At 40.6% G+C, this 12,030-nt stretch overlaps 1 protein-coding gene across 1 annotated transcript in view; it reads right to left on the minus strand.

Annotated features, from left to right (window-relative positions):
* The window catches only part of LOC126480860 (alpha/beta hydrolase domain-containing protein 17B), a 185,916-nt gene that overhangs the window by 52,367 nt on the left and 121,519 nt on the right, over positions 1-12,030 (minus strand). Inside the window, exon 3 of the mRNA XM_050104235.1 lies at positions 615-747. Coding sequence (XP_049960192.1) covers positions 615-747 — 133 coding nt within the window. The remainder of the gene's footprint in view (positions 1-614; positions 748-12,030) is intronic.

Genomic DNA, 12,030 nt, shown 5'->3' on the forward strand with positions numbered 1-12,030 from the left:
GAAAAACTGCATGCAAAACAAATTTCAATTTGTCAGTACTCCTCCTCCATTGTTTCTTGATAGAAGCTAAAATGCAGAATTGCCATTTGATTTACTATAATGCACAGTGTCTAGAAACATTTTTGGTACTAAGTCAATATCTGAATACCAAATCTTTCTAACTAAACTGAATTACTGTCTCAATATATAAAACACGAATTTTAATTTTCAAAGACTTCATGGTAAATGTAACAATATTTCTAGCTAAAAAGGTCACTCAAATTCATATTCATAACGAATTAAATAAATTATAAACAATTACAATTTCAAGTCAAAATTATAGCTGAATACTTTACAGGTAAATGTGTGACACACACACACACACACACACACACACACACACACACACACACACACACACACGTCATTTAAATACCAATGAACATTTCTTTATTTTGTTAAAACATTCAGGAACCACTTTGCAACTCTTTCAAAATTTTGATGGCCTGTACATGCACATGCACTTAATGTGGTGTAGGGAAAGAATTTTGAGGGTAATTAATAATTCTTTGTGTAACACTTTCAGATAAATATATGATAGACTACATAAAACCAGCAGTACTGAGAATACATACATCAACCCATAAAGGTTCAACTGCTCGTGGACATCTTTCGTAAATAGCAAGGCCATGTGAAAAGTCTATGACTTCGTCTTCTGTACCGTGTATCACTAGTACTGGGGATGTGACTTTTGGAACCTTGTCAATGCTGTAAAACAAACAAAACATTCATTATTCAAAAAGTACTCTGTGCATACAAAAGACCAAGTGAACAAAACACGTTTTGTTACAAGCAGAAAACAAGAATTTTATTTCAGCCATATGTGTTATCTTACCACTCTAAAATCATGACTTTAAAGTCACAGTGAGGCACTATGAAGGAATATTAACTTTATTTTTGTAGTAATATTAAACTATTTACTTTTTTGTCATAGAGTGAAGGTGATAAGTGAAGGTGGTTTGATGACACAGATTATGAAAGACTGCTCTAAATGAAGAAAACTACATGAAACTGATACACAAGAGACCATATACACTGTGGAAAGGACAGGATGATACCACTGGTGAGAGAATGTATGTCAGCATGAAAATCTACTTGTCACATTTGGAAACTTTTGACCGGCTATTTAACTAAAAATGTCACATTGTATATGTAAACACAAACTACAGTTTAAATGGAACAATGACAAATATCTATAAATTTGTAAACTGGCAATATTAGGATGGTTTTGTTTTATTTTAGAGCACAAAAACTAGGATGACATGTGCCCACGTCAGAACTGTCTAACAATAAGGGAAAAAAGGAGTTAAAAATGACTACATGTTAAGCCCAATCAATGGAAGGAAAGACAGCTAATTAGGGACTCTGAGAAAGGTCCATAAAATATGTCACAGAGAAATGGAGGTCCTGAACTGGGATGTCCTTAACTGAAGATTAAATGTTCTTCACCCTACCGTTATGATGGCTAAAAAATAAAACGTGATTGACAGCCCACACGTCATTCGCTAAAAGGCCAATAACTCAGATGTCTGTCACTGCCAGAGATTGAGGTCAATGAGCACATGGTGGAGAGAGAGCACCACTTAAGAAATGGTGATCACTAAAAAGACAGTGCCCAATATGCAACCTAGCTAAAATGATCTCCTTGCAATTAGAGGGGCAACAGGAGGTCGTCCAAGACGATGGGAGAGGCTTAATTCCCTGGAGCTTGTTCCCATGCAGGAAGGACCAGTGGTGATGCCAAAGTGACATCACCTGCGGACAGACGGCAACACAGAGATCAGAGGGATTAGAACTAGTGGGCCCATGTATGAGGACTACAACCCTGTGTTATGGTGGTAGTTTCATAATGCTTCAATATATTTCATTGTTCAGTGATGACAATGAAATTGTGCTACATTGTGTACCAGACATAAGGTACGAAAGTATAGACATTTGCAACATTGTGCACGTGATGACCTTGAAATAGCCTTTATGGAGTGTTCCTTCACAGTGGTTAATTATTTGCTATTTATTTATTTATTTATTTATCATTTGGAATAAAGACTTAGGCACATATGGCACTCTGAACATTTAAATTATTTTATCTGAGGAGCTAACAACAAGTACATCCAATTTTATGTACATTAGTTATAAAATAGACATAAAATACGTAGTAAAATGAACAGCACAATGTGTTATGCAGCGGACTGTGAAATTGTAAGTAAAAATAGTCTGTGAGAGGAGCGAACACAAGTAACAATAACTGAGATGAGTAGTTGAACGAACATAAAAATCAGCTATAAAGAGAACACTAAAATAAGATACGTAATAAAAAGAATCATGAAAGGAACACTAATTTTACACTAATAAAGTTGACTGGATTAAGGATCATGGGCAGCAAGCATAACATTACATATCAAGGTTTAAGTCACCCATCCAGGAAACTGCAGCATCCTTCAGTTTGTACAGATCTGTTTTTGGTTCTAGGTACATTCTGATGTTGTTGTCACTTGCAATATCACCAAATTGTCTGACACAGAGCATCACGGTCATGCTGAGGGCTCGAAAATTTTCTGCATTTGTACAGAAGTCCTGGCAGACTCCGTGTGATGTTTGAATCATGTTGAGAGCTTTTCACTGCTGGTAAGGATTTTCACACCCAGTCGATCTGTGTGCGGAATCAGAAATGGGTTAATGAATCATCAAGTTGTCGGTGCTCCAGTCAGTCTGCCACTGTGCCTCTATGCTGAAGTCTGTGACTAGTAGTTGCTCTGATAATATTATAGGTGGTTTCCTGGACCTCAGTGATAAATGAGGAACGTCCTAATGCACTGACAATTCTGGCTCACTGTGAATCCTGTTTAACTGACAGACCAAGAAGCCTTTTCTGTACAGTGGAGGTGGAACAATATTGCTCCGTACGGGTAAGCATTGAAGCGGTGTACTTATGATGCATCCACTGATATGCACCATTTTTCGTAGTTTGACTTTTAGTTTCCTTACATGGCTGTTATGCAACCACACAGAGTAGTAGTATTCAGAGACAGAGTGTACAAATCCTAGGGCAGAACCTCTTAGTGTGAAAGCATATGCTCCCCACTGGTTGCCACACAATTTATCCAGGATATTGTTGTGTGTGTTGACTTTAGCTGCCATAGCTTCTGGGTGTTTCCTGAAAGGCAGGTTGTGATCCAGTATGACACTAAGGAACGTAGGTAACTATGGTGAAGCAATTTATTGCTGAAGCATACTTTGGAAGATTTTTAAGGCTTCCCTATTATTCAGATTTAAACACTATTTCCATTTTGCTTGTGTTGACAGTCAGTCTCCATCAGTGTAGCATTTCCCAACTTTAAGATCTTGGGAAAAGCTACTGTCAGCACCAGCCATCTGCTTGGCTTGGACAACAATGGCCAGGTCATCAGAATAACCAAATTTACATCCTTCTGTTTTGTCTGATATGTACAGCAGCAATCCTTGAATGACACTGTTTTTTATTTTTCGGATGCTACTTATAATGGCACCCATTATTATTATTATTATTTGGTAGGTTCTGTCAAGTAGAATATAATTGATGAGGTATAAGAGTTTCTGGCATGGGATGGTGTAGCCCAATTTATAGAGTACATCATCTTCCCACACACCGTCACAGTATGGGATGAGATCCACAAAAACAACCATCATCTTGCATCTTGAGTGCTTCTTGGGATACTGTTTTGATATGGCTAGTTGAGCTGAGTACCTGATCTTCACAGCTTCTGTTATGGCGAAATCGAGCCTGCTCCACTGGTAGGTGTTCTCCCAATATAGGCTCAATCCAGTTAAACCATGTGTTTTCAACAGTTTATAGGTATCGCTTAGGAGAGAAATCTGGTGGTAGCTTTCTGATTTGTCCCTTGGTTTACCTGGCTTTAGCAAAGATATTATTTCAGCTTCCTTGAACTCAGGTGCTACATGAACAGTCTGCATAATACACAGAAGAAATATACGAGGCATGTTTTTTAAGTAAGTACTGTTTTGACATTTAAAAAAAAGACGTGCTAAGATATCTCAATAATTTTATTTTTACATGAAAGCCTGTACCTTAATCTACTTTTCTACATAATTTCCATCAATATTGAGGCACTTGCCATAACGTTGTACCAGTTTTTGAATACCCTCCTCATAGAAGTCTGGCACCTGACTTATTAACCACTGCATCACCACTGTTTAAAAGCTACCGCAATGGCCTTTCACTTACAAGTGTAGTGGGGCAAAAGGGTTGTTCAGTGCACACATCCAAAGACAACTGAAACTGTCTGGTGAGTACGAAGTCATCCTCCACACAGTTATTTTGAGTGTTGAAAGATATCATTACTAAAAGCTTGAAAATGGGTGTACACAGAATGCTGGAAAGGAAGCGAATCCAAGCATTTGAGTCATGATGTTGCCAAAGAAGGCTGAAAATTAGGTGGGCTGGTAAGATGGGAAATAAGGTGACAGGCTGCAGAATCAGTGATGAAAAGAATATTTAGAAAAAACTAACAGAGGATGGAACAGGATAATAGAACATCCACTAAAGCATCAGAGAATAAGCTTTGTGGCACTAGAGGGAGCTGGAGAGGGGGGGAAAAAAAAGCAGGGAAAAACAGAAATTAGCATATACGCTACAAATAGCTGCGGATGTTGATGTAGGAGTTGTTCTGTCATTAAAAGATTGGCACAGAAGAGGAAATTGTAGTGGGCTGCATTGAACCAGTCACAAGACTGATAAGGCAGAGCTGTTAAGGCCTTGGCAATGATAAAACTTGTCAATTTGCTGTTTTCCATCGATGGGCTTATCAAACAAGTGTGCAGGCACACAACCAAAATTTTTTAACTTCACTTCTGAAGCAGTCGTCACACTGTGCATGTGTGTTGTGAAGTATTCTGACACTAGCGGGAAGGGTTACCAATGCAGATAAAGCATTTCTTGCATTGACTTTAATGCTGTGTATAAAGAAGAAAATGAAAACAAGGTCCTGGGAACGGTTGCAACTGTGATAAACATATGCTTGAAAAACTGTTACAGAAAATACTTGATAATTACATCAACTTTATCTTTTTTTATTTTATTGCATTCTGCTTCTGTTGTGCATACAATACTTATTTTCTTCTTAATGCTTTCCCATAAATAGGTGGCTGGCAAAGATGCAACACCTCTACCATTTTGCCAATTTTAGACTGTAATTCCAAACATATGCCACTTGGTCCACTTTTGGAAAGTAGAATCCTCTGACATCTGAAGCAGGTATGACACTGGTAACAATCCCAGTACTGTTGTTTGTGCCACAAGGTTTCATTTCAAGGCTTTGGCAGAAGCATTGGTACACTGTGTGTGTGTGTGTGTGTGTGTGTGTGTGTGTGTGTGTGTGTGTGTGAGAATTAGTTAGCATCCTAATCCAGATGGTATACTGATGGAAAGAAATTGATGACAACTTAGGGAGCAAATTCAGACACTACATGGGACAGCATGCACACCTAATGTTCCAAAACACCGCACATAAAAATGGGATTTTACAGTGCTCACAACTTGGATTCTACTGGCAATAAAAAGGTAGGGTCAAGTGTTTTTGATAGGCCTTGGGCTAGGGACCATTTGTATACCCAGCAGAAGGATTGTCTTAGTTTCACTATCCCACAGTACAGTATCAAAATGTGAATGTTATACACTTCCTGCTGCTTAGACAAATGTTGCAAATTTGTTGGTTCTTTTTGGATCTCATCAGCTCGAGGTCTTGCGGTAGCGTTCTCACTTCCAGCACACGGGGTCCCAGGTTCGATTCCCAGTGGGGTCAGGGATTTTCCCTGCCTCGAGATGACTGGGTGTTGTTGTGTCATCTGCATCATCATCATTCATCCTCATTATGGTTGGAGGAAGGCAATAGCAAACCACCTTCACTAGGACCTCGCCTAGTACGGTGGTGCGGATCTCTCGCATCGTCCCCTATGCTCCTCGGAGTGTGGGACACCACCACCACCACCACCATCTATGGTGGGCTTGATGTGACTTCATGGGCAGTTCATCATAAAACCTCCCCCCAAAATGAGATTTTTTACTATATTTTTGCCATCACCAATATATTAAAACCCAGGCTAGGACCCTAAGACAGCTATAGGCACCAAATTGTTGATATTTTTACAATATATTCCTAACATACCGATCTCGAAAAACCTTGAAACTTTTCTCAATATCTTTATCCATTTCCTAGATACAGATGTTCAAAGTTGCCCCACGTCTACATGTAAAATTCAGTAAGAGGCGAAATCTCAACAACAAATAACAAACTGCTCAAATTTTAATGGTATATTCTCTAAGCATTTGTCTAGAAGCGCCACATCCCCATTTTCAAAAATCTTTATCCACTATCAAGAAACACTGCAGAAACTTGGCCTCTTTTTTTTTTTTTTTTTTTTTTTTTTTTTTTTTTTTTTTACAAAAATCCCACCATGGATTCTGAGACTGTTATGGACAGCAAATGGCAGTTATTTTTGCAATGTAAGCCTATGATCTCAATCTCAAAAACAAACCTTGAAAATTTTCTTCATATTCTTATCCATTACTGAGATACAGAGGTTCAACATTACCCCACTCGTACAGGTAAAATATGCACATAAAATCTGGTGCAAGATGAAAATGTAGTTCATAAAATGATTCAGCATGGAGAAATATGCTCTGAAGTATCCTCACTATTATCTGGGAAACCCATGTTGCAGTACTGAAGCACATACTTCTATTTCAAGTAAGTGAACTATCTAAATTTTACTGATCAATACATTTCTTTTCATAAGAGTTACATCTCTGCTACAGTAGGAAGAGAAGGGAAGCAATGAAAAAATGCCCTATGGGAGCACAAAAAATGTGACTATGTTCCTGTTTATTTAAATAGTCTCTGACTGAAAGGTGAGGTACCAGTTGCCTCATTCTATCTTCCTCAGCACTTTTAAAAATTTCCCCCCAATTTTTTGTACTTTATGCTGAGAGAGAGGAGAAGGCAGAGGCAAAGAAACAGGTGGAAGATAGACAGTGGTTGCGTTATAGAAAGAGCGAAGGAGACAATGGCAGTGCGAGAGAAAAAGAGGGACATAGTGGCAGTGGAACATAGTTCACAATGTAGAACAGTGCTAGGAAAAGAGTGAAGGATACAATGCATGTGGGAGAGGAATAAGGAGAAGGAAACAGTGGAAGTGGGTGGGAGCCAGTGATAATGAGAGGCAGACAGTATGACAATGACAACAAGAGAGTGTTAGTGATAATGAGAAGAGACAGCAGTAGTGAGAAGAATGAATGAGACAGTATGCGTAAGAGAGAGAAAAATGGTGACATTGACATTGAGAGGAGACAGTAGTAGCAGGCCAGAACAAAGGGATCTGGGCTGTGACAAAGGAGGCAATGACACAGAGAGACACAATGAGATAATGACAATGAGTTGGGCTGAATGAGTGAGAGAGAAAGGACCACTGGGAGTAGATGGGTATGAGTGACTAACAGCAATGGAGTAGTGGGTGCGAGGGAATTACAGTTGGGGAGCTTACAGGAGTACGAGATGAGCTGCATGTTAAAAAAAGCGTGAATATGTTTGCATGCTAAAATTTTTTTGGGGAAAGTTTTGAAGATACTGAGGAAGGTAGAATAAGGCAGCTGGTACCCCACTTCTCAGTCAGTCTTTTAAATAAACAGGAACACATTCGTATTTTTTTGTGGTCCAACAGGAGCAGTTTTCCACTGGTTACAATATTGTTGCATTTGACACTTACTTGGGAAGCATGGGAAGCAAGTGTGACAACTGCATGCCAGGGGATGGCCTGAGGATGGTACTGTGCACTGAAATTCGTAGCCATTAGGGGAAAGAAAAAGTATAGAGTTAACCATATCTTGTTTCTAAAGCGTACTGTTTGCTGCTCCAACTGACTCTGTCAAACACTTCTAAAGGCTGATCATATTACTCTACGTGAGAGTTGATTTGGGTGCTCCTGTTCATTCAAATTTAAAACCAAAGATATTAAGTACATCTGGATGCAAATTGTATAAGAGAAGCATAATTCTTGTTTCACTAAATAAATGTAACAGTCAGAAATTTCAATAGGATAATCTATAATCCACCCAATCAAGACAAGGCCTCATCTTTCCAGTTAGCCCCATTCACCTTTGTATCGAACTATGAGCATGTAATTAGTTGAGAGCCACAAACATAGAATGAGTATTATGCTTCTGTACCCAAACCATCAAATGCCACACTTGAAGAGGGCAATAAGTAATTTGCACCAGTCAGACTTTTGTCCATGATGTGATATTCCTAATTTACTCCATGTATAAACTGCAAGAGAGAGAAAGTCAACTGTGAACCCTTGCAAAAGAACTGTTTAGACATCACACGGTAAAACTTAAGTAATCAGTTGATATTAGATGACAAAGTTCAGAAATTTGATTGTAACCTTAGTGCATTGTATGACGAACGTGCCCCTCAATGAACAGTCGAAATAAGAGAACTACCTCTTCAGCAATGACTAAGGAACTATGCTACATAAAGAATAAGTAATGTTGCACACACAATATTCAAGCTGAGCTGTTTGAAGTATGCATGGCCATTCAACTGAACAGAGCTAGTCCAATCCTGCAGCAACGTAGAACAACTGTGCGGCTTCAGCATAGGAAAGACAAAATCTAATCAAGCTTCTGCAGATGAATTAAATTAAGAACTGTAGTCAGTTCCCAAGTTGTGATAAATTATCATCCTCAAGATAGTAGCAGCAGCAGCAGTTAAAGTAGATGAATTTTTCTCAAAATCTGTCTCTAAATGTACAATTCAGAAAGCAATCATGAGAATCTCCTGGGCTACAGGTAATTATGAAGTGAGTGCAGATATGATTAAAAATGTAGCTGATATTATTATTATTATTATAATATTATTATTATTATTATTATTACAGTTCTTACTTATCTTGCTAATGCTGCAAGCATTATAGACTGGAACAAGAATTAATTTGAACAATACTCAGAAATGATAATTTAAAATCACCAGGCAACTATCGGCCAATTAGCAAACCACTTGTTGTACCTGAAACCTTGCTCATGAACATCTGGTTGGTTGGTTTAATGATTGAAGGGATCAAAACTACGAGGTCATAATTTGCTCTTACCTGCAACAGGCAAGTCAACAATACTACAAACCAAAAAAGGGCCTAGTGCATAAAACCCAAGAAAAGGAAAGCACATGGCCCATAAAAGGTCAACAAAGCCTAATGAAAAGAACAAGAAAGAAGAAAAGGGAGGAAAGGAAGAAAGGTGGGTGAGGTGTCCCACCCAGGGAGCAGCTGGAGGTCGCCAAAAGCAGAAAGTGCGATGGGGGCATACCTCCTGTCACTTATCAGAGGCACCCCATCCAAATATACACAGAAAAGACTGGTGACAGACAGGGCAAGAGAAGCACAGGAAAACAAAGGAAGAACACTAAGTCAAACATAACAGGCAAGAAGCGGGAAGAAGAGCAAACGAGAGGATAGTGCGGGGGCAGGGGTGGGCCACCAAGCCAGATGCTGTTGCTTGTTTGGGGCAGAGGCAGCCACAGGGCAGCCTGCCAAGCTCTCAATGGACTAACAAGGGTGAGATGCCCTCACTCAGAGTGGGGTAAAACCCCTTTCATGAATAAACCGTAATAGCTGGTCAGCTACTGATGCATCATCTGCTAACACCAATGGTAGTGAGACAGGAAGATTAAGTTGGTTGCAAGGCAGCAATGTTAGGACAGTCCTGTAAACTGTGGACCACCATTAGAGAGACACCATGACGACTGTGGGAAGAATCCTCACGATGGACGAGATGACTATGAATCAGCCATGAATGACCAATGTGGAGCCAGTATAGGATGATGGAGTCCTTCGATAGGCCCGCGTGGAGGACCTCCATAAATTCGTGTTGTTCTTTATCGCCCATAGTTTGTTCAGTGAAGACAGAGTATGCCATTCCACATTCCAAGTCCTTAAAACCTGATGCGTAATTTCAATAGAAGGCTCAATTCTAGAATATTGATCTCAAGAGGTGGTTTGCTGGTGGCCAGTTTGGCAAGTCTGTCAGCGAGTTAATCCCTTGGGATCACAACATGACACTGGGTCCAGACAAAGATCATAGTGTCAACACTGTTCACAGGCAGAAAGGGAATCCTGGTTAGTCTGGACCAAGGGATGGCAAGGGTAACACTAATCAAGAGTTTGTAAACTGCTCCAAGAGTCACTCCAGATGAGGAAGGACTCACTGGTGCAGAAACGAATATTCTAAAGAGCACGAGAGATGGCTGCCAATTTTGCAGTGAAAACACTGCAGCTATCTGGCATGGAGCAGAGTTCATTAGATCACACATGAGCATAAGCAAAGCCAGCATGTCTGGCAACTGCTGAGCCACCAGGCGAGCCAGGTCTTTTGGACCTTGTGACAGATCAAGACAGAACTGTGGATGCGGAATGCACCACGGAGGTGTATGTAAGTGGACCCAGAGAAGAAGTGGGTGAGGGGTAAGATGGAGTTCAGAAAAAAGGAACTGGATATGAAAGGCAATCACGACCCCAGACCTGAGCCACTGTAGTGAGATATGGATCTCCATATATGGAAATAGGAGATTGTAATTTAGACGCTCTGGGGAGCAGAAGATGCGTAACGTATAAGTGATCAACTGTTTTTGGCACAGAACCTGCACCAGTGAAACCCCTACCACCACTAGCAGGCAGATCACAGGGCTAGTCCTAAAGGCATTAGCTGCCAGTCATATCTCACCAATGGCATATCGGGCCCAGCATCTGTAATGTTGAAAGTGGTGCCAAGGCATATGCGAGACGTTTAATCTAGACGACACTGGACCAATGCTTTGTACAAGTGTATGACCATAAAGTGGCCCATGCCCCAGATGGAGTTGCTGAGGTAGCGAAGAGTACTGAGGTGCAATCGACATGTCCTCTTTAGTTAATGAAGATGGGGAAGTCATGTCAACAGGGTATCAAAGACCAGTCCCAAATAAATGATGAGAGTCCACCATGCATAATGAGGGACTGGCCATCTAGGTGCAGATCTGGATGGGGATGGGCTGTACGGTGGCCTTAGAAATGCATAACGCAGGTCTTGGCAGCTCAAAAATGGATGGCAGCCCGAGATTGCACTCTGTGCATTGTGCATTGCTCCCTGCAGTCGGCTTTCACCAGCACCCATCACGGACAAACAAAAATAAATCCAAAAATCTACAGCATACAAGGGGGGTGGGGGGTGGGGGGGGGCATCATAGGCACTGCAGCTGCCACCAGACCCCTGACAGCCACTAAAAACAGAGGAAAACTCAAAACATAACCCTGGGGAACCCCATTTTCCTGCAGGTAGGAGGTGCCAACCTGTATGTGAAAAATGTGACATGAAAGAAGGTTCTGGATAAAAATTGAGAGTTGGTCAAGGAAGTCCCCCTCCTCATATAAGGTGGCAAGGATGTGTTGGTCCCATGTGTTACCATAGGCTTTATGCAGATCAAAGAAGACGCAACACAGTGTTGACTCTGGGGAAAAGACATAAGGATACCAGATTCCAGGTGGGCTGCACTATCTGCAGTAGCATGTCTATGGCAAAAATTACACAGAGTCAAAGCCAAAAGACTCCAGGATTCAAGGATCAAATACAGCCTTTGACTCACCATATATTGGACATTGGTTATACTGATCGGACAACAGCTGTCCACCTGAAGGGGTGTTTTATCCGATTTCAAAAATGGATAAACAACGCTTTCTCACCATTGGGAAGGGAATTAGGTCTCATTCCATAGATGGCTAGAAACAAATACCTGACTTTGGCTAGCCACTGATTTGGTTGTGCACCTACTCTAGTCCAGTCCAGGAGCTGTGTCAGGGCAGAGAGCATGGGTGCTGGCGAATTCCCACTCATTAAACAGAGTGTTGTAAGGCTCCAGTAGCAGAGAATGAAAGGTAAAGGGAGTCGTTCCAGATGGTGTTTGAGAAGAA

This window comes from Schistocerca serialis, chromosome 5, assembly GCF_023864345.2.
Source record: "Schistocerca serialis cubense isolate TAMUIC-IGC-003099 chromosome 5, iqSchSeri2.2, whole genome shotgun sequence".
NCBI classification, from domain to species: domain Eukaryota; kingdom Metazoa; phylum Arthropoda; class Insecta; order Orthoptera; family Acrididae; genus Schistocerca; species Schistocerca serialis.